The sequence below is a fragment of the Aethalodelphis obliquidens genome, unplaced genomic scaffold, assembly GCF_003676395.1.
Source record: "Aethalodelphis obliquidens isolate GAN/ISIS:26980383/991018 unplaced genomic scaffold, ASM367639v1 scaffold50, whole genome shotgun sequence".
NCBI classification, from domain to species: Eukaryota; Metazoa; Chordata; class Mammalia; order Artiodactyla; family Delphinidae; genus Aethalodelphis; species Aethalodelphis obliquidens.
The window spans coordinates 384,011-408,430 of record NW_020837994.1 but is presented as its reverse complement, the minus strand read 5'-3'; the positions used below and the strand labels follow the sequence as shown (position 1 = coordinate 408,430).

At 36.5% G+C, this 24,420-nt stretch overlaps 1 protein-coding gene across 2 annotated transcripts in view; it reads left to right on the top strand.

Annotated features, from left to right (window-relative positions):
• Positions 1 to 24,420, top strand: part of FCHSD2 (FCH and double SH3 domains 2) — a 294,045-nt gene that overhangs the window by 149,414 nt on the left and 120,211 nt on the right. For both annotated transcript variants that reach the window (XM_027083298.1, XM_027083297.1), the window contains exon 8: positions 142 to 270. In XM_027083298.1, the coding sequence (XP_026939099.1) occupies positions 142 to 270 (129 nt within the window). The remainder of the gene's footprint in view (positions 1 to 141; positions 271 to 24,420) is intronic.

Here is a 24,420-nt window from a genome sequence, read left to right as displayed (position 1 = left end):
AATTTTTATATGCATATAAATGTTTCTCTACGTGGTCATCTTTACTCTTGTTGGGGAGCCAACTAAGAGTGGTATCCTCATATGTTTTTCAGTACAGTATCAGTTTGCACTGACTTTTTCTTTTCTCTTACTATGTTTTAGTTAAAAGCCCGGCGATCGGAGTGTAATTCCAAAGCTACCCATGCAAGGAATGATTATCTTCTTACATTAGCGGCAGCAAATGCACACCAGGATCGCTACTATCAAACAGATTTAGTTAACATTATGAAGGTAATACAGCCTTAATATCTGTGGTAATATTGTATCATTAAAGACAAAACAACTCATGAGTGACTGTTGGGTGTATGGGATTGAGTCTATACAATAGCAGCCAAGCTACCTCGCATTTTGTTGGAATATACTTGGTATTGTTTAGGTGACCTCTGTTTCATGTAATCTGAATTAATTTTAGTTTAAGAAAATGTTTAAAGCCAAATCATAGTAAAAGATTGTATTATTCCCTAGCAGCAGCAGATATTTACTGTATAGTGGTTATTAATATATGATTATTTTTTAAAAGCTTAGCTTTTTAAAATTTTATCATTTTATGCTTAATTGATAGGTAAACTTGTACATTAATATTTTATGAGGTGCCTGTGGGTAAAACAAGAGAAAATGTAACTCGTAGTTATATGAAAATGTCTCTGCCCTGAAATGTAGGGTTACAGTTTCTTGTATGACAAAATTCGATCTTGGTCTTTCTCTGTTTATACACCTATATGTATCTTTAACTTTAACTCAAGTAAAGGACAAAGGGTGGAGGAGCAGAAAACTTTTTTAACATGCTGCCAGGTTTGCCCTCACTGCTGATAGACAAGTTCTGCTTTGAATTGTATCTCATTCTCTCCTGTTGTCTCAAGGACCCAAACTTTTGATTATTCTATCTTTATTTTCAACCCATCCCTCTCAAATGTATTGTTCTTAATGACTGTCCAACCACATTGCTTTCATTGAATTGCTTGCTTTACGAATCAGAGGTGTTGAGAACGGGGTGCAGCAGGAATGGGCGCTCTTTTTTTTCTGCAGTGCCTCTGGAAAAGAGATAAACTCTGTCCAGAAACTACGAGTTCTTTCCTTGAAAGTAGAGACAGGACATTTACTGGAAACTTTAAGGAAAAATGGAGGGATGGAGAGAGTAAAACTGAACTAAAAAGTATCGTATTGCAAAATTTTTTATTTCCTTTTTGTTTATTGTCTGAAATCCCCTTTCCTGGCTTCTATCCTGTTCTGACTTCTGCTGGTTAGGATACAGGTGGTAAGAGAGACAAGGGATTGTTTTGACATCCCAGATGAGAACTCTGCATACATTTTCCCATCAAATGTTGGACCTAAAGGTTTAGACATTTTAGTATCTTATTAGGTGTTACACAGTGCTTCAGACTTACAAGGACCAACTGGAGACTTGGCCTCCCAGTATAACCTGGTTTCTCTAGGGAAATATATATACTCAGTTTCAAACAACTCCTTTATTAAAAAAGATTTTTAATACAGCTCACATTTAAGTTTGTAATTCCCCATATACCATCTGCTTATTACAACAAAGCTGTTAACTATATACTTTCCCCTTTGCATATTTTTAAATGAACACTGTATTAGTTTAAGCATCAGCAAAAATAAAATCTTTATTTTTTATTATTTTTTATTTTTTTATTTTTTCGGTACGCGGGCCTCTCACTGTTGTGGCCTCTCCCGTTGCGGAGCACAGGCTTAGCAGCCATGGCTCACGGGCCTAGCTGCTCCGCGGCATGTGGGATCCTCCCGGACCGGGGCACAAACCCATGTCCCCTGCATCGGCAGGCAGACTCTCAACCACTGCACCACCAGGGAAGCCCCATCTTTATGTTTTTTAAATTGAATCCACAGCCAAAAAAGATCTCTTTCCTAAAACCCTATGGTCTTTCATACACCAGGAAAGGTACAGAATTATTTGGGGGACCTACCCCCTGTCAGGATCAAAGAGGAGGTTAATGGGCCTAGCCAGCAATCAGATTATGTATCTTTGAACTTACTTTGAAGTCCTTACGCACCTAGGCATTTGATCGTCATTGGGTAGGTTATGCTTCAGATTACTCGTTTCATGAAACATTAGAGGGTACTGAAATGATTAAAAAAAAAAAATAGAGGCAGGAGTCCCTCCTATCACTTAAAAATAGGAAAATATATTCTCAATTTTCATGTTGTATGTGTTCATTCATTTTCTTCCGCATGCTTATTCATAGACTGCAGTATTGGAAAACTCCCATTAATGCTGTTAGCTACTTAGTAAGTTTCTATCATTGAAATGACAGTGGTCCTTTAGCAGCTGTCTTGGTAAGGTCTATTTTCTGGATTTTTGTTAAAGTTATAATGCCTTAAGTAGAATCTTTTTTTTAAATATTTATATGAATAGCTTGGAAACAGGAGATTTGAGTCATTGATTTCATCATACACATTTAATAGTCACTTAGAGTGTAGTAGCTATGCTAGGCTTTGGGAAGAAGCAAAAATGAACAAGACACTCTTCTTATCCTCAAAGAGCTCAGTCTAGTCAAAGAGAGAGATACATAGAAATGATTACAAATTAGAATAATGAAATCACTTACTGCCAGAGGACCATGGTTAGTAGTAATAGCAGCTATATTTTTTTTTGGATTGCTTGGTATTATCCTGGCATTATCCTGATCACTTTGGGCATATTATCCTATCTCATTTTCTTCTTTATCCTGGTTAGAGTATATGGTTCATTATTTAAATAACACACTAGCCTATAAATGAAATGAAATGAAATGAAATGAAATCCCAGCTCTGGATGAACCACTCTCTCTATATCTGCATCTAAGTAGCCAAGCACTGTTGAAGAAAACTTTTCAACAGAACAGATTCATGATTATAAATTAATGTAGAACCAGTATCAAATGGACCCTCAACACTGCTCAGATATCCTACTGTATTTCCCTGGTTGACTTTCTCTACTATTTTCAACAATTTTTTCACCTTTTTCCCTTCTCCTCAAATCTGACTTACCCCTTTTCTTTCACACTTAGCAAGTGGTCTTTCTTCCTAATTTACAGAGAAAATAGAAACCATTAAAAGGGAACTCCATTATTGTCCCATTACAGGCTTCATCTGTGTTCAAGACTCTTCCAAAGAGTCTCAATAACTATCTAAAGATGACTGTTTCACTTCAGCTTTGGATCATATCTCATTCCCTCCTGCCTTCTCAGGGATTTATTAAACAATTGATTATTTTTTTCCTTATATTTCTTGGACATTCTATTCTTACATTAACAGTTGATAGGATCTTAGTGATGACAGCCCTCAGTATGTCTTGTGTTACTCCTCTAATCTGGATTAATTGCCCTCTGTGTCCCATGTAATGCAGTTATTCTGGGACCTTCCTTTGTCTCTCTCCTATGTTGGATCTCCAGCTGTCTGTATCACATCTTTTTTCTTGGTTTACTTTGTTCTTTGGTGGAATATCCTCCAGTATTTTCTTGAGAAACTGGGCATGGGAGGTAAGTTTTTTGAGATACTGTGTTATAAAGATGTCATTTTTCTGTGCTCATACTTGGGTATAGAATTAAAGGTTAAAAACAATTTTTATTCAAATGTTGAAGACAATTCTTCGTGTTTTCTTGTTTCCTGTGTTGGTACTGAGAACTCCAAACCATCTGATTCTTCATTCTTCATATCTGATCTAGTGTTTTTTCTTTTTAAAAGCTTATGAAGTATTATCAATATGTCCTTTGATTCTTAAATTAATTCTTCCCTTTTTTCTCTTTCTAGAATTCTAATTATTAAGATGTTGGACTTAATTATTCTGGAATTCTAATTATTAAGGACGCCTGGCCTAGTCCTTCAAATTTCTTTTTTCTATTATTGTTCTTTGTCATTATGCTCTACTGTCTGGGAGACCTCTTCAGCTTTATAGTTCAACTCTTTTATTAAGTTTTTAATTTTTTAAACATGGTTTTAATATCCTTTTGTTCCCTGAATGTTCTTTTTTTATAACAGATTTTTGTGCTTTATCTTCTCTTTTTAATTCTGGTGGTCTCAATAACAGAATTTATTTTAAAGTTTTCTTTTCCGTGCATAGTCTCTCTTTTAGCCTGTGGGTAGGACTTGTCAACTTTGAGCTTCACTGTAGGGTGTTCTCGTGGACCATTTGTAGGGGAAACTGTAATGTCAGTATCCTTGTATCTCTCCTCTTGAGTTGGTCAGAACTCCTTCTTTGCTCCCTTCATCATTTCTTCAGATCTCTTTTCTTGTGTTGTTTGCTGAGGAAGACTTCCATGATCTCCTTAACCCAGTTACACTCCCACCCAATATGATGGTCTCATAAAATGGTTTATCTCATCTTTGAAGTACTTAACATGGTTGTAGTTTTACCTGTATCTGTGTGATTATGTGATAAATGCCTTATCTCCCACTGAACTATACATTCCGTGAAGGAAGGCAACGATTGTGTCTGTATCACTTGAGACTCCATCCTTGCTACCTAGTACAGTGTTTGATTCCTAATATGTGCTAAATGTTTGTAAATTAATACATATTGAAGAATGAATGAATGAATGAGTGAATGAAGAATCAATCTCATTTTAATCCTTGCAGGATGAATCATTCCCATTTTACATATGAGGAAACTATGACAAAGCCTGTATTCAACTCTGGCAGGTCTCTCTGCCTTCAGAGCTGGTGCCATTAGTTCTTTAAATAATACCAGCTTATTGGACTTATTTCCTTTTTCCTTGTTAAATATGGGATAATCCTGCACTATCTTATCTCCTTTGGCTTCTGTGAGGAGCAAATGAGATAATGAAGAGTGTTTTTGTTAATTTTGAAACTTGTTTATACACGTTATGTATTGTCCTATTAAGTAACAGAAATTCTATTACTCTGTTTTAAATAAATCTTGTTTTCGAGGAGGGGGAGAGCGTAGAAGAGACCTCAAATGCTTGGGAGTGAGAGTGGAACAACTGTTTGGGTGTCTAACATTGTTGGGTTCTCTGTCTAGGTACCCAGAATACATTATTTCATTTAGTTTTCATAACATCTTTCAAGGTAAATATCATTATCCCTGTTTTACAGGTCAGATAGCGGAGGCTCAGTGAGGTTCAGTTAATGTATATAATAGCCAGGACTTAAATCAAGGTCTCTGTAACTTCATACCCTGTATTCTTTCCTAGATTTCATGCTGTGTTCTTTTCTACCTACCATTTCAATCTTCTTGTTGGTAAAATTTAGTATAATAAGTGGTAGCGTACTATAAATATCATAAATTCTGAGAGTACTGTAGAATAAAATTAACAATTGAAAATGGCAGATTGTCCCCTGTTCTAATTATTCTAAAGAGTAAGATCATGTCAGTTTCTAAATAAAGTATTTAGACAGGTTCTCCAAGGAATATTTTGTATTCCTTATGCCAGTACTGATTAGCGTGGATACTAAATATATTACTCTGTGTCTGTATATTATCAGGCAAGTTTTTTTCAAACTCGAAACTAAAACAACAATGACAAAAAACAAAAAACTATTGCTAAGCCATGGAAACCAGATAACTGATTTCATCAAATCTATAGAAAGCAGTTCAGCTGACTGTTGGGAGGTAAGGTAGTTTGTTCCTCAAATGTTCCTTTTTTGTAGTGTATTCTTGTGCAATATATAAACTGATATTTTTACTTTTAGAAGCTTGTGGAATATTTTCTTAGTGGTTTGGATGAGGAAGGATGAAGTATAATGCATCATACTAGAAAAGGGAACAAATGTCAATCTAATGAAAGACTTTTTGAAAAGCTTAACACTAGGACCCTATCTCTAGACAAATGTTTAGTGGAAGCTAAGCATATCTGGACTACTTGATAATTGGGCAAAGTAATAAAAGGTGAACATCTTTATATGTGACAAATATAGAAAATATGATAATATGGCATATCTTTTACAGACATTTGTCTTGGTTAAATGAAGAGAAAGTCATTATTGGTATCCAAGTCTTTTATTTTTAAAGGCTTTTCTGGCTAAAGCACTAATTATTCCGAAAGTCTTCTTCATTCTCGTGTAGCATTTTTAACTCTCATCTTCTTGATTTTAAGTCATAACTCTTCTGGTTTCCCTGCCATCTCTCTAGCTGTTGTGCTTCTGACCCACCTAGTAATGTTTGTTAACTTAACAAATTAACATGGAAGTCCCCAAATCTCAAGATTGGCTCTCTGCTTCTCTTACTTTACATACTCTTTCTTTCAGAGAGTAATTATTTGGCTCTATTTTTATTAATATTGTATGATTCTCAGATCTGTATGTAACCTTGCCCTTATAATTATCCATATGTTTGCCTTTCCTTCAGTGGCTGAAACTTTCTAAGCTAGAGGCAACTCTGTTTCCCATTGTTCCCTTGAATAAGTACCCCCTTCTAGGTTTCAGGTGACAACTGCTGACAACAGGTGCACTGTCAAATACAGTAGTCCTTAGGTACATGTGACTATTTAAAATAATTAAGTATAAGTAAAATTTTTAATTCTGTTCTTCAGTCACAATAGCCACATTTCAAGTGCTCAAAAGTGACGTAGGTAGTGGCTACCATATTGAACAGTGCAGATATAGAATATTACCATCATCACAGAAAGTTCTGTTGGACAGCAGTGGACTAAAGCTTATTTAGTTTTTGCTTGTTTTCCTCCCTTCCTCCTTTATCTGGCTATCAATAACACTGATGATCATTTTCCCCAATAACCATAACCATGATTGTATTCGTATTATTTCAGAATTAATTGCTTCTTCATTTGCACTGTATACCTTGAAATCAAACAGAGGTTGGCAAACATTTTCTGTAAAGGACCTAATAGTAAATATTTTAGGCTTCTCTGTCACAACCACTCAACTCTGATGTTGTAGGATAGTCATTGACAACATGTAAACAAATAAATGGCTGTGTTCCAATAAAACTTTATTTATAAAAATAAGCATCAGGCTGGATTAGGCCCACAGGCCTTAGTTGCAGACCCTTGGTATAGAACTTTAAAAACTATATATGAAAATTTCTAAATACATAAATACATTCAAAGAAAAATTAAATGAATACCCATTAACTCACCACTCAGCTTCAGAAATGAAACTCTGCTAATAAAATGGAAGCCTCCTGTATGACTACTCCCAAAACATCCCTCTCATCCACCACGTTGTAACCACCACTCTGACAATATATTGTATTGTCTTAGATGGTATTGTACCCTGTAATATTCTGCAACTTGCTTTTTTCCCACTGAACATTATATTTCTTGAAATTCATCAATATGGATTTTTAACCTTATTTATTACCATTTTGCTATTTAGTATTTCATTGTCCATGTATCATAAATTACTTATGCATTTTCTTAGCTGAAAGTTTAGTTGTTTTGGTTTTATTCTTATAAACAATGCTGCTGTCAACATTCTTGTATGTGTCTCTTGGTGTATTTATGCAAGAATTTCTTAAGGAAATATCCATAGGAGTGGTGTGTATTAGCAGCTTTACCAAAGAGGGCCAGATTGTGTTACAGCACCTTTTATTATACCTTTTAATACTGTTAGTGTGTTATGTTAAACTCAGCAAATATTTGAGTGTATATTTGGTGATACGCATGGTGATACAGAGATAAATTGGACATGAGCCATATGAGCAGTGAGCCAGAAACAAGAAGGTTATAATTCTCCAGAGCAGCCCCTAAAGGGTATATGGAATATGAGGTGATGCATCCTTTCCCCTGCTATATTGTTTATATTATGGTTGGCTCCCTGTGACACAAAATATTAGGATACTTCTTGGCCATTTTTACCAAACTTCTAAAGCAGTGATTTTAAAATATTTTTAGCAGTTGAACAACTGCTACAGACTCCTACATGGAATCCATATACATAAAGCAGATAAAAGGGAAGCTTTTTTTAAGTCAACTTTATTAAGGTATAATTAACAGACAATAAAATGCATCTATTTTAAGTATACAGTTGGTTGAGGTTTTTAAAAATATTTGTTTATTTATTTATGGCTGCGTCGGGTCTTAGCTGCAGTACGTTGGATCTTTGTTGCGGCATGGGGGATCCTGTGCTGTGGCACACGGGCTCCTTGTTGCGGCGCTTGAGCTTCTCTCTAGTTGTGGCACGCAGGCTCTCTAGTTGTGGCACACATACTCAGTAGTTGTGGCGCATGGGCTTAGTTGCCCCATGGCATGTGGGACCTTAGTTCCCCAACCAGTGATTGAACCAACATCTCCTTAGAAGGTGGATTCTTAACCACTGGACCACCAGGGAAGTCCCCAGTTGGTTGAGTTTTGACAAGTATATATACCCATGTAATCATTTTCATAATCACAATCAATATTTAGAATATTTCTACCCCCCAAAACTTCTCTCTTGCTCCTTTGCAGTATATTCAATTTGTATCACTATATAACAGATTGACACAGACTTAGAGACTTTAAACTAACCCCATTTATTATCTCACAGTTCTGTAGGTCAAAAGTCCAGGTGGGCTCAGCTGGGTTCTCTGCTTAGGATCTCACAAGACCAAAATTCAAGGTGTCACCTGCTCTGGGTTCTCATCTGGAGCCTCTTGAGGAGAATCCAATTCGAGGATCATTCAGGTTGTTGGCACAGTCCTGTTCCTTGTGGTTATAGGACTTAAGTCCTTTTTTTTGCTTACTGGCTGTAGGCTGAGGGTCACTTCTCAGCTCTTAGAAGTTATGCTCAGGTCCTTTGCACATGACTCCCTTCATGTCCAAACTAGCACAGAATCCTTTTCAGTTTTTTTCAATCTCTGCTTTCTCTTTTGCTACTAACTAGAGAAAATTCTCTGCTTCTTAAGGGCTTTTGTGAATAGATTAAGTCCACCAGATAATCTCCCTTTTACTATGTAACATAACATAATTGTAGGAATGATGTCTCATAGTCATGTGTTCTGTCCACACTAAGATTTTATAAGGGCAAAAGACATTGGAATCATCCTATAATTCTGCCTACCTCAGCAGTCTTGCATATATTTTGTTAAATGTATTCCTAAATATGTCAGTGTTACTATAATTTATGTTTTAATTTCATCTTTCAATTCTTTTTATTAATATTTAGAAATACAGTTGATTTTTACATATTGACCTGTCCAGTTGCTGTGTTACTCTGCATAACAGATTATTGTAAAGTTTAGTGTCTTAAAATAGCATCAGCATTTATTCTGCTCTTGAATCTGTACTTTGGGTAGGGCTCAGAGGGGTTAATTTGTCTCTATACCATTCCATAGCAGCTAGAGCAGCTCAAAGGCTAGGGGCTGAATTCTTCTGAGAGCTTACTTTCTCATATGTTTGGTGATTGATGCTCCCTATTGGCTGGGACCTTGCTGGGGCTATTGGCTGGGACCTTGCTGGGGCTATTGGCTGGGACCTTGCTGGGGCTATTGGCTGGAGCTGCTGCACTCGGCTTCTCTGTGTTGCCTGGGCTTTCTCACAGTGTTGTGTTTGGGTTCCAGAGACAAATATATGAGTGAGGCAGGGAGGCTGACCAGACACAGGTAATATTGCCGTTTATGAAATTGTCTCAGAGGACATAGAGTCTTCTGCATTCCATTCATTGAAAAAGTTACAAAGTTCTATCCAGTGTCAAGAGGGATTGATGGGATAGATTCTACTTCTTAATGGGGGGGAAGGGGGGGAGGAGGCAAAGTTATGGAAGAACATATGGCACCAGAAATATTGCTGTGGCTTTTTTTGCAAATGCAGTCTGCCATATGACATTGTATCCTACAGTTCCTAATTTCACTTATTAGTTCTAGTAGCTTTTTTGTGGATTCTTTACGGATTTCAGTGATCATGATCATGTCAAATCAAATATAGTTTACTTCTGTCTTTCTAATCCACAAATCTTTTTATTTCTTGCCTTATAGCATTGGCTAGGATTCTTAGTATAGTGTTGAATAGAAGTGGTAAGAATGGACATGCTTGCCTTGTTCTGAGATCTTTTGGGGAAAGAAAAGTGAGAAAACTGACTTTCTAATTATTCTGGTAAAGTATACATAACATAAAATTTACTATTTTGACCACTTTTATATGTATAGTTTGGTGATGTTAAGTACACGCACAATGTTATGCAACCATCACCACTATCCACCTCCAGAACTTTTCAATCTTCTCAAACTGAAACTCTGTACCTATTAAACAATAACTCCCCATTCTCCTGTAGCCCCCTGGAAACCACAATTCTACTTTCTGTCTCTACGAATTTGACTACTGTAGGTACCTCATATAAGCGGAATCATACAATGTTTGTCCTTTTGTGTTTGCTTTATTTCACTTACCATAATGTCTTTAGGTTCACCCATGTTATAGTACATGTCAGAATTTCATTCATTTTTAAGGCTGGACTTTTATTTCCTTTGTTCTGTATAGCATACAATTGTAAGTGCCTCTTTACCAAAGAAGTGAGATGAGTACATTGTGAATCCTTGCTGCTGGGGATCTTAAAATTAGAAGTAGAACTAAGACCTCCACAAAAGTAACTACAATCTAAGAGCATGTAAAAGTAATAGCCATTATTTATTAAGCTTTTATTCTATACAGGCTTTACATTCATATTATCTCATTTAATCCTCAAGGCAACCCTATGTGTGCATGAATACCTTCCTTCCAATTATGTGGTTCTATGAATGCAAATGGTTCAAATAGGTATAGGCCATCAGATCTCACTGGAATATAAGATTCCTGAGAGCAGGTTCTTTGTTTTGTTCCCTGTTTTATACCTAGCACCCCAAATTGGTGTTGAATGTATAAGGAGGGAGCAGTTGCAGTGGTCTTTCTTTGTGGAGGACCTTTCTTCGTAGAAGAATTAGCATCTTAGGCCTTATGGGGAGTAGGATGTATGGTGGCAGAGAATGTGATTTCACAGGAATGGACTCAAATGAGCAGGGGAGTGAAAGTGATATACAGCAGAAATCACTGGTTCCATTGCTCTTGGGGAGAGGCATGAGAGTACTTGGTAAGAATGCTAGCAATAGAGTTTTTTTTTGCGGTTGTTGTTTTAATTTAATTTAATTAATTTATTTTTTGTACAGCAGGTTCTTATTAGTTATCTATTTTACACATATTAGTGTATACATGTCAATCCCAATCTCCCAATTCATCCCACCACCACCACCATACCCATCACTTTCCCCCCTTGGTGTCTACACGTTTGTTCTCTACATCTGTGTCTCTGTTACTGCCTTTCAAACCAGTTCATCTTTACCATTTTTCTAAATTCCACATATATAAGTTAATATACGATATTTGTTTATCTCTTTCTGACTTATTTCACTCTATATGACAGACTCTAGGTCCATCCACCTCAGTACAAATAACTCAATTTCATTTCTTTTTATGGCTGAGTAATATTCCATTGTATATATGTGCTACATCTTCTTTATCCATTCATCTGTTGATGGACACTTGGGGTGCTTCCGTGTCCTGGCTATTGTAAATAGTGCTGCAATGAACATTGTTGTTCATGTCTCTTTTTGAATTATGGTTTTCTCAGGGTATATGTCCAGTAGTGGGATTGCTGGGTCATATGGTAGTTCTAGTTTTAGTTTTTTAAGGAACCTCCATACTGTTCTCCACAGTGGTTGTATCAATTTACATTCCCACCAACAGTGCTAGAGGGTTCCTTTTTCTCCACACCCTCTCCAGCACTTATTGTTTGTAGATTTTCTGATGATGCCCATTCTAACCGGTGCGAGGTGATACCTCATTGTAGCTTTGATTTTCATTTCTCTGATAATTAGTGATGTTGAGCAGCTTTTCATTTGCCTCTTGGCCATCTGTATGTCTTCTTTGGAGAGATGTCTATCTAGGTCTTCTGTCCATTTTTTGATTGGGTTGTTTGTTGTTTTAATATTGAGCTGCATGAGCTGTTTATATATTCTGGAGATTAATCCTTTGTCCGTTGATTTGTTTGCAAATATTTTCTCCCATTCTGAGGGTTGTCTTTTTGTCTTGTTTATAGTTTCCTTTGCTGTGCAAAAGCTTTTAAGTTTCATTAGGTCCCATTTGTTTATTTTGTTTTTATTTCCATTACTCTAGGAGGTGGGTCAAAAGAGATCTTGCTGTGATTTCTGTCAAAGAGTGTTCTTCCTGTGTTTTCCTCTAAGTGTTTTATAGTGTCTGGTCTTATATTTAGGTCTTTAATCCATTTTGAGTTTATTTTTGTGTATGGTGTTAGGGAGTGTTCTAATTTCATTGTTTTACATGTAGCTGTCCAGTTTTCCCAGCACCACTTATTGAAGAGACTATCTTTTCTCTATTGTTATATCATTGCCTCCTTTGTCATAGATTAGTTGACCATAGGTGCGTGAGTTTATCTCTGGGCTTTCTATCCTGTTCCATCGATCCATATTTCTGTTTTTGTGCCGGTACCATATTGTCTTGATTACTGTAGCTTTGTAGTATAGTCTGAAGTCAGCGAGTCTGATTATTCCAGCTCCGTTTTTTTCCCTCAACATTGCTTTGGCTGCAGTAGAGTTTTTTTAATGAAGCTGAAAAAACTTTGACCTTGGGAAAAAATTCTAAAATGACTTTAAATTAGCTCTTTTTAAAAATTTTAACCAAACAGATTAGAATGTGAATATTTGACTATTTATTATCTTAGCTTTTTATGCAGTTTTCTATGAAGTATTATATTTTTCCATTAAATTTAATTTTTTTTTTTAGTGTAAGGCCACTTTCATATGTTAAAAATGTTGAATTATTTTTGCTGACTGGAAATGTAGACTTCGGTTTTGATTGGTCTTCCTAGATTCTGTAACATATTTACTGTTGGTTAAAAACTTGAGGTAGTGGACATTGATGGTATTAGCTTTGGGGCTAAGAAAGGAAGTGATATGTGAACAGACAAAAGCTTCAACTTTCTTAGCCATTTATAGCTTTAGAAAGTTTTCTTTTTTGGTCAGTCATTTATCAAGACCTTTCCCTATTGTTTTTCCTTTTCAAGCTATTTTGAAAAGGCACATAGTATTCATTTTTCTGATATTCTGGTGGCTTTTGATTCTGATTCTCATGCTGATGTAATTATGTCACAGAATATAATAGAGATTATATTCTGTCCCTGAGGTACTTAGTCACAGTTTAAACACCTGCCCACAGACAGGTGTTTTTCTGAACGTAGTGCCCTATTATTGTGTTTGAGGGTCAGGCCTCACTTGTGTGCACTTGGTGATGTTTTACCTAGTGTAGCCAATGTGTAGGTTTTAAGTTTCATTCAGGAAAGCATTTAAACTTAAACGTTGTATTTCTTTATCACAAATAACATGCATAGAGTTTGCTGAACTCCATTTTCAGACATGACTTTATAATATCTGCCTTAAATGCATGTCAGGTCATTTTAATAGTTTTCTTATTAAATCAGTCAATTGACACATACCTTATTTTCTTGATTCTAAGGTTCAAGTTTTTAAAGAATCTTTTAATGTTTTCAAATCAGTGATACTTCTTATATTCTGTGGTTTCTTAAAGAAAAAGGAAGATAATTTTTCCTAAATTTCCAATTCGTACAAGGCACAGAGGAAGAAGTTAAAAAAAAAAGTGATTAAACACTCTACCCTCAAAAAAATTAAGACAAAGACTGGTCTTTGTCTCTTTCTTTCTGTCTCTTTTTGTGTTGCTCTCAGACACACTTTTGAAAGTTAACTGACCATACAAGGTGGTAAAACCTAGATGCCAGTCACCTTTTCTGCATAATCCATTAATCTGCTTTTTATTCGCAAGATAAACATTGCAAAGCCAAATGAAATGAAATGATTCTAATGTGATCCAAGGAGTAATTCCGTAGATGAAGGTGTAATAAGCACTGGGATGCAGTTTATTCTCTCATAACGTTTTGAAGGGAATAAGTAGACTATTACTGTTGTATTTAATGTTCTGCACCAGAAAGTTCAAGTATTAACTTTAACAAGTGAGAATGAGGCTAAGTGGTATTCCAGGTGTGCTATTTGATATTGATCTTAAAAGCTGATAATAGGTAGCATATATATATTAATATATACACATATACATATGTACACACACACGTGTGTAATAAAAATCATGTTTTTCATGTAAGATGAATCCTTGGACGAGGCCTTAAAGTCATTATAATCATCGATTTTTTAAATTTATTTATTTATTTATTTATTTATTTTATTTCGGTTGCACCAGGTCTTTGTTGCAGCTCGCCAGCTCCTTAGTTGTGGTACACAGGCTCCTTAGTTGCAGCATGTGAACTGTTAGTTGCAGCATGCTTGTGGGACCTAGTTCCCTGACCAGGGATCGAACCTGAGCCCCCTGCATTGGAAGCGTGGAGTCTTATCCACTGTGCCAACAGGGAAGTCCCACCCATCAATTTTTGAAGGGAAAACTAGCTGGTCTTGGTCTTTGCTTTTGTAGCAACATCTTTTAACATTACTATTATAAAACCATTAAAGCGCCAAGGAGAAGTAGTGGTCAGAGGATGAATCTCAGGTACATAGAAGCACAGCTGGATCCCTGGAGTGAAGGTGACTGGTCAGAAGCATTTTGACTTCTCCAGGCAGGCCTTATGTTCATGGAGTAGTTCATGGCCTTTAATACTGTCAGGAGCAGTAGAAAGTTTCAGGACTTTCTGGAATGCCATCGCAGCACTATTATTTAGGAAATCGGAATAAAGCCTCATTTAGGAAATGAAAATTTATCCTCTATCAGTATAGTTGGAGATAAATATTATTTGGCAAGAAGGGCTCCCATTCAGGAGGGAGCCCACTGAGAGACCTGTGCCACAGTTATTCTAATCCTACCTGTTGCATTATGAGCCCTGATTGATCCTCATGTATTATCTTTCAATGACAGACACATCAAGACATAACTACAAATAAGATAGCACATCTGAGAAGGTGACCCTCTGGAGAGGAATAACTCTTTCTGAACAAAAGCTTCAGGTCCACCTGAAGGTGTTTTCTAGGAAGCAGAATTATAAATAACAGTTTAAATCAAAAGACAGAGAGATTTCTCAGTGTTGCAAAGAGTATTGGGTTATATATCATGAAGTCTTTTTGTTTGTTCAAAAAGTAATTTTGGAACAACTACCCCATACCCTACCTAGAACCTTCAGTGGCTTCTTATTCCTCCAAAGGGAACGGGAGGAAAGTCAAGATAATTTAAAAGGCACTATGTGCTCTTTTCTTTTGCCAACTTTATTTTTTGAAATTCAGGTATAATTTGCATACCATAAAATTTACCATTCTAAAGTGTACAATTCAGTGGGTTTTAGTATATTCACAAGGTTTTACAACTACCACCCCACTATCTAAGTCTAGAACATTTTCATCACCCCAAGAAGAAACCCTGTAACCCATTAACAGTCACTCCCTGTTTTCCCTACCCACCAGCTTCTGGCAACCACTAATCTGCTTTCTGTCTCTGTGTTTGCTTTGTTCTGGATATTTCATAGAAATAGAATCATGCAGTATGTGGCCATTTGTGTCTGGCTTCTTTCACTTAGTATAATGTTTTCAGGGTTCTTGCATGTTGTACCATGTATCAACATTTCATTCTTTCTATGCTGAATAATACTCCAATTGCATGGCTATACCTTATCTCGTTTATCTTTTCATCAGTTGATAGACATTTGGGTTATTTCACTTTTTGACTCTTTGTCTATCTCTTTATCCTCATTTCATATTTCTGCCCTTTTCACTCTCTGCACTTCAGTAAGTGACTCTCTTTCAGTTCCTCAGTAGTAACAGGCTCTCTCCTATGTCAAGGTATTTGCACATGTTCTTCTCTCAGCCTAAAACTATCCTTCTCCTCACTCTCCCATTCACTTTCTTAACTCTTAATCATGTTTCACGTCCCAGTTCAAATCTGTTTCTCTAGGGAAGCCTTCTCCAAACTATATCAGATTCCTCACTATATGTTCTCATAGCAGCAGATTTCTTTCCTTCCTAATATTCCTCCTAATTTGTAATTATATACTTGATTATGTTGTCTTTTTGCTTTCCTCTCCTACCCCTAGTATACTGTAAACCTCATGAAAGCAAAGTTGTGTCTGTTCTCTACTCATAATTGTATCCCTGGGGCCTAGCACACTACCTAGCATGTGTGTGTGTGTGTGTGTGTGTGTGTGTGTGTGTGTGTGTGTGTTTTTGTTGAATGTATTAATGCATGAATCTATTTCCAACTATTAAGGACATAAAAATGAGAAACCATCTGCCCATGTGGAGCTTACAGTGCAGAGTTAAGCAGGCAAGTAAACAATTATTTTGCAGTAAGAAATGCTATAATGGCACTGTGTACAAATATAATAAGACCAGAGGAAATAGGAGGAAAGTCAGGAAAGGTTTCATAGAGGTGTTTTTGGTTTTTTTCTTTTTTTAAAAGTATTTATTTATTTGGCTATGCCAGGTCTTAGTTGTGGCATGTGGGATCTTTAGTTTGTGGCACGTGGGATCTTTTTTTTTTTAGTTGCGGCATGCGAGTTCTTAGTTGCAGCATGTGGGATCTAGTTCCCTGGCCAGGGATTGAACCCGGGCTCCCTGCATTGGGGGCATGGAGTCTTACCCACTGGACCACCAGGGAAGTACCACACAGAGGTGTTTTTGAATGAAACTTACTCTGTCTCATTTGGTAGAATGTAAGGCCTTGAAAGAAGGAAGTGTGTATTGTTTACTGTTGTGTTTTAGTCCATAGAAGAGTACTTAGTAAATATTTATACAGTTGAATCAAATTCAGTTTTCCTGGCAAACAGGCAAATTGAGAACATTCCAGATATAGAGACAAAAATAATTCCGGACTACAGAGATAAGTAGTTCAGTATCTGTACAGTATAGTGTATAGTGAGAGTGTAGCAAGAGATGGGGATGGGCTGTGGGAAGAGCATGTGACTGGATTTATATGCCCTACTGGGAAGATTCTGTAGACCAGGGGTCCCCAACCCCCGGGCCACAGACCAGTACCAGTCCAAACCGGGCCGCACAGCAGGAGGTGGGCGGCAGACAAGCCAGCAAGTGAAGCTTCCTCTGTATTTACAGCCACTCCCCATCCCTCGCATTACCACCTGAGCTCCGCTTCCTGTCAGATCAGTGGAGGAGTTAGATTCTCATAGGAGCGTGAACCCTACTGTGAACTGAGCATTCATGGGATCTATGTTGCTCATTCCTTATGAGAATCTAATGCCTGATGATCTGAGGTGGAGCTGAGGCAGTGATGCTAGCACTGGGGAGCGGCTGCAAATATAGATCATCATTAGCAGAGAGGTTTGACTGCACAGAGACCATAATAAATCAATTGCTTACAGACTCATATCAAAACCCTATCAGTGAGTGGCAAGTGAAAACAAGCTCAGGGCTCCCACTGATTCTGCATTATGGTGAGTTGTATAATTATTTCATTATATATTACAATGTAATAATAATAGAAATAAAGTACACAATAAATGTAATGTGCTTGTATCATCCCCAAACCATCACCCCCACCTCCGTCCATGGAAAAATTGTTTTCCATGAAACTGGTCCCTGCTGCCAAAAAAAAAGTTGGGGACTACTGCTGTAGACAGTGGGGAGCTATTGAAGACTTTTGAATCAAGAAGCGAAATGATCAAATTTACATGTTAGGAAGATGACAGCGTGTGAAAGATGGATACTAAAAGCAGGAATACAAATCAGGCCATTACTACATGACCTGGGGCCATGAGTTAAAAAGGATGAGAGGATAGATTCAGAAGTTACAAGGAGGATTCTGCTGCTGATGATGATAAAAGTTAACATTTATAGAGTGCTTACTATATGTCAGGAACTGTGCTAGACTCCAGATGAAAAGATAATGAATGACACAGCACTTGTCCTTGAGGAATGAGGACATATGTGTACACATGTGTACACAATGTGATAGAGCACGGAGCGGAAAGAATGACCAACCCAGTCTCAGGGAGTAAGGAAAACTTCTCAGAGATGGCAACATTTGTTTTGGGCCTTGAAGGATATATGGTGGGATTTTCTTCTTCAAAGAAGTATAATGGCATCTTAGAGAGAAGAACCAGTGCAAAGGCAAGAAGAGTGCCTTCTCATCGGTGTGGTTGGAACATAAGATTAGAACCATCAACTAGTCATCCTTTATTCTGCACATATTCCACTGATATTTTGCATTTGTTCCTTTAAAATTAATCCTCTTGATTTCTGTTCCATCATTGGAGTCTTTGGAGATATAAGTATTTGAATCTTGATTCTGTCATTCATGATATTGACCATACTCTCCATCTTTGTAGCATCCATAAATTTGATAAGCTTTCCTTCTATTTATTCCCCCAGAATTAGATAAAATCATTGAAATGGATAGAACCCTGTGGTTACTTGGTTAGTAAAGATCTACTTGCAAGTTTATCCCTGTCTCTTAATAAGCCACTGTTAATTCAACAACTGTGAAACCTGTTAGCTACACAGTTTTTTTAATCTAAGTTTTTTCAATCTTATTCACAATTAAGTATAATGTAACAATTAAAGGAGAGAAGTTTTGGAGCAAAGCAAATCTGATTTGACTCTTGGCTTTATCACTTCATAGTTTTGTGACCTTGAGCAAATTATTTCCCTTTTATAAGTCCCAGTTAACTCGTCTGTAAAATGAGGCTGCTAAGTGTCCCATATTGCTTTTGGGAATATTATGTGAGGTAACTGTTTATTAAGTACTTGCTGCTTTGCCCAGAATATAGCAAGCACACAATACACTGGAAAAGTAGAAGTCAGCTGTATCACTATTAATAAAGATAATTTTTTGTTTATTAATTTAAAAAATTATATTGTGTGTCTACTGTGTGCATAGTACTGTTCTGGATATTGGAGGTACATCTGTGAAAAAGACAAAATAATACTTAAAAGCACTTAATATATGCTCAGCATTGATCTAAATTATTTACTCTCATTTACCTACCAACTCTCTATGGTAGGTACTCCTACTCTCCCTGTTTACAGAAAATGTAAGTAAGGCACAAAGAGGTTAAGTAACTTGCCCTGGTCACACAGGTAGGCAATAGTGACAGAGCTGGAATTTGAACCCAGACCAGCCTGGCTCCAGTGTGCTCTGTCTTAACCACCATGTAATACTGCCTCTCATCTGGAGTCACTTCCCCTGATGCCTACTGAAATCAGGATATTCCATTTTTATGGCAGTTCTACAATCTAGCAGCTCTAATTATTATTAAATAAATTAATTAAATAAGAGGGTCTGTTATGATCTCATGTTGGTATGATTTTTGTTTTAACCTGTGCTGGTTCCTAGTGATTACCTTTGTCTTTTCAAATTATAGAGCTATTTATTTAATAGTCTTTTCCCAGAATTTGATAGGAAGTCACATTAAGCTTACTCCTCTCTAAATTTTTTAATATAATTAAAGCACATTTTTACTGAAAAAAAAATGCAAAGAGAAAAACTCAAAGTTTATGTCCTTAGTTGACAGTTGTTGAAGAAAAACATCTCAAAATATGAGTTTCTTATATTTTTCCTGTTTTTTTTTTTTACATTGACTATCAATAGCTTATACCAGTGGTTCTCAAACTTTTTGGTCTCAGAACCCCTTTACATACTTAAAAATTATTGAGGAACCAAAAAGCTTTTGTTTATATGGGTTTTACCTATTGATAGCTACTATACTAGAAATTTTAAAACTGAGAAATTTTTAAGACACAAGAATAGACAAGTACAAATTTCATTAGCTGTTAGAGCAATTGCATCATCACATTACCTACTCTGGAAGACTCTATCATATATTTGTGAGAGAATGGTGAAAAAGGCAAATAATATTTTAGTATTTTTATGAAAATAATTTTGACCTCACACACCCCTAAAAGGGTCTCAGAGAATCCCCTCAGTGGTCCCTTGATTTCACCCTCAGAATTTATGCCTCATATTGATACTAAATAACATTTTTACTGCTTTTAGTCAGAAGAAACTCTAAGACTAAAATTGAAGGTCTGTAACAGTATTTCAATGGAATCCTTAGGTTTCAATAATATTACTTGTTAAGGACTATCTATGATTTAGATACTTTCAAGGATGCAGAGTTGAAACAGATACAGCTTCTTTCCTCAAAGAGCTTAGTCTCCTTAGGGAGAAACAGTATTTACAGGTCAAGTTGAAATACAGATTAGAAAGTGATAAGTGACATGCTGTGTATCTCAGAAAGTGAGCTCAGTATTGCAATTTATAAGTTAAGTTGCATAATTCCATAAAATAATGTTTGGCTCCTTATGATTCTCTTGACATAAGTGATTAAGTATAAACAAGAATTATAGCAAATTCAGAGATCTTTGTTTTGCATTTTGCTTAGATGGTACATTTAATAATTTACTCTGAAAGATTTGGGTACATAGAGAGCATGGAATATTGCTGTCATCAAGTCATTTAAGATTCAGTCTCAAAATTGTTCATTTCTGAACCAGACATACTTTAAAAAAAAAAGTGCTTTAAAAAGCAACACTAAATACAGAGGAATACAATTCAAAATGGCTTGCAAACACCTGGATTTGATATACTTGTAGAGCAGCTAACAATTAGGGCAGGCAGAGAACACATTTTTAACTGAACATTAAAAAAGAAAAGCAGGGCCAAAAGTTGCAATATTGAAGTTGGAAAGCACTCAGTGTGATAAGTGCTAAGGCAGCCTCACATGTATTGTGCAATACCTGCCCATCCCTAGGTCACCATAGGTTACCCCACTTTGCAACCAACCAATAGTATTTCAGATCAAAAGCATGGTGAATAAGAAGTGTGCCTCTCTCCCCAAGCACGATTTACTCTCTGTACCTTCAGCCCTAAATTTCTGGCTCAGCTTTCTTACATCTGGGAATTCTTTTTATTACAGCCTTTCTTTACTTGCATCCTTTAAACCATAAGATTCTTTATTATTCTCTCTCCCTATCCTATACCTTCCCCCCACATCCACCCCTAACATTATCCAAGCAGAGGCAACTTTTTGGTGGCTTACAGAAGGGATGCTATTTTACTAGAAATCTTTGTAACTGTAAAAGAAATAGGGATGGCAAATAGGTTTCAGTTAATTGCCAATTGTAATAAATTAGTAGTGGCTGCTTGGAATGCTGTGCCAAGAAGTTATCTGAGACTGCTAGGCTCAAGTGCCATGATCCATTAGCAGTTTCTGTTGTGGGCATGAGAGGAGCAAATGCCAGCACATTGGCCTCATATTTGATGTCCCCAACCTAGTAAATCTCTGCTTTGGACCCATTTAAATCTATAGGAACAGCAAATTAAAACATACATATTCCATATTAATATGTATTTGAACTATGTAGGTTTTTTTCTCTATGCCTGTCCTGTTTAAAATATCTTCCTCAAAGTCAGACTGAGGTCAGTGCATTAAATATCTGATGTAGCTCGATGACAGCAAAGCAAAAAACAAAAAAACACCCCAGAAACTTAGAATCAGAGGAACTCAAATTGTAGTTCTGCCTCTACCAATCAGCATATGACTTATCTAACCTGTCTGGATCTCAGCTGAACCAGTTTCTGACATACAATATTAAATGCTTTTATTGCTCCCTTCAAAAAACACAGGAAGCTATTGGGAGCAGATGCTGTGAAATGGCTATCTTTGAAGTTTATTGAAATCAGGCTTACCCTGTGTGGAGACTTGTCATTTAGCGTGACACTTGACCAAATATAAGAGCAGATCTTAAATTGATAGTCTAGATTGTTAATCTCAGAACGGACCAAGCCTCTCTGTTGAACAAAGACTGTAGAATATATGAAGTAGAAGAGAAAGATGACCGTTAAACCAGGATTAAAATTTCTGAAATGGGTGAAGAGTATTGATAGAACCTTAGAAACATCTAGGCTTGCAATCCCTTTGGCTAGTGCCCCACCCACTCACCCTCCAGATTCTAATATTTAGAGAGATGCATGGCATACATGCACACACAAAGTATTTCTTGTGAGTGTGTGTCATATTCTTTAGGTGTGTCAAAGGAGGAAAGTAATTGAGAGACTGATCTAGTCCAGTGCTCTTATTTCCATAGATGGAAACAGGTCAGGTATTTTGATAGACTAGAATATTCTATTTTGAAACAAGATTTTGGATTTTTGTTTTGTTTTCAGCTTGAAAAATCTGCTTCTTAGGAATATTTGGCTAAAATAGATAAAAAATAGTATTGATATATAAAGAATACCCAGTTATTAGATTTTGTCCCACAGTGTTTATTTACATGAAGTCCAACAACTGTTTTAGAACTTTTCATTCTGCTTTTGTATTCTGCTCCTTAGCTCCAAAGGTTCGCCTATGACAGCTTAAAGCAAGCCATTTTCCCCCTTTGTAAAATAGTACTAAAGTGTGCAGGTGAAACAACGCCAAAATCTTTAAGATTACAGCAGAGTACTTTAAAGTAGTTAAATGGTAAAAATATGGTAAGGTGTGTGTGTGTATTTACATATATATATATATATAGATTTTACATATATATATACATTTATCACTCAGTTTTTAAAAGGTTAATTTTTATGTTGTTATTTTAAATAATTTATATTTGTATCATTCCAAACTTACAGAAAAATCGCAGGTACAGTAAAAACTAAGGAATCCCTTTTACTTGGATTCCTCCATTGATGTTTTCATAATTTTCTCCCTCTCCTTTAACATGTGTATGTATGTACGTATATGTTTGTGTGTGTATCCATTGTCATTATTCTTTTTCTGATCCATTTGAGAGCAAATTGCAGACATAATGCCCTGTCACTTCTAAATGCTCCAGAATTTTTTTACCCCAAATAAAGCTACTCTCCTACCTAACTATCCAAACCTACAACCATCCATATCAGGAAATCAACATTAATACAGCACTACCATCCAATTCACAGACATAATATAAATTTTACCAATGTTCCAACAATATCTTTTTTTGATTTCTGATATGAGATTCAATCCAGGGCCATTTTTTCCATTTAGTTATCATGTCTCTTTAGTCTCCTTCATTCTGGAAGAGTTCCTCCAATTATTCCTGTATTTCATGACTGACAGTTTAAAGAGAATAGACCTTTGATTCTGTAGGTTGTCCCTCAAGCTGGGCTTGTCCCATATTGCTACATGTCCAATCTCAGGTCATGCATTCTTGACAAAAATACCTCAGAAATGATGCTGTGCTCTTCTTAGTATGTCATATCAAGAGGCCCGTGATATCAACCTGTCCTACCACTGATGATGTTAATCTTAGTCACTTAGTCGATTTGTTGTCTGCTAGGTTTTTTGCATTATAAAGTCATCATTCTTTCCTATGCAGTGGTAAATATTTTGGGAGGAAACTATGCCAACATCCTATTCCTCATCAAACCCCTATCCACCAGTCTTAGCACACGTTGAATCAACCTTCCTGAATCAACCACTTTTATGATGGTTGCCAAATATTGAAATATCTTCATCATTTCTTCTACATTTGTTAGTTGTCACTCTACCATACGGAAGAAGTTTCTATTCTTATTTATTTGTTTGTTTTGTTTGTTTATATCATAGTGATGGATTTCTATTTTATTCAATGGATTTAAATTTGTTGCTCTTATTATTTATTATCATGCTCAAATTGCTCCATACTTGACCAATAGGAGTCTCTTCAAGCTGGCTCCTGACCTTCACACATGTCCCTATCATTCTCTGAGCATTTCTGGTGAAAGATGCTCCAGGCTTATCATTTGCTTTCCTTGCCCCAATTCTGGAATCAACTGTTTCCTCAAGAACTCCTATTTTATTTTAGTGGAAGGTAATATTTAGAAACTAAATTCTGGTAATTGGTATGCTCATTGTTTCTGGGTATTATTGCTTCTTGTCCCTCTCAGTGAACAGAGCTAGGAAGTATAGACGGATACACATACATACAGCTACACCTATTTCTATATCTATCCGTGTGTGTGTGTGTGTGTGTGTGTGTGTGTGTGTGTGTGTGTGTGTGTGTGTAAACATAAACTCACATTGAGGTGTCCAATTCCAATCCAATACCTCAGGATTCTTTCTAACCTTCCCCTTATCTATATTTGTATGCAAATGCCTTCTTTGACAGAAATTTGGCTCCCATTACCCTCAATATATTTACTTAAGCCCAGTCTCTTTGTATAATATTCATCTCCTGACCACTCTGGTCACCTGCTCAGCTTTGATTTCCCCCCCCCCCGCCCCCAAACTTGCCACTCTTGAATTTTCCCAATCTCAGTGATGGTAACTGTGTCCTTGCAGTTGCTCAGGCCAGAGTCATCCTTGTTGCCCCTCTCCAAATCTCACAGCTATCCCATCAGTAAATTCCTTCAGCTCTACCTATAAATAGAACCATTTTCCCCCCTTCCCCGTTGCTATTACTCTGAACCGTCACCGTTATTGTCTCTTGTATGTACTTTAGCAAATCTATCTGACTCTGCTTCTACC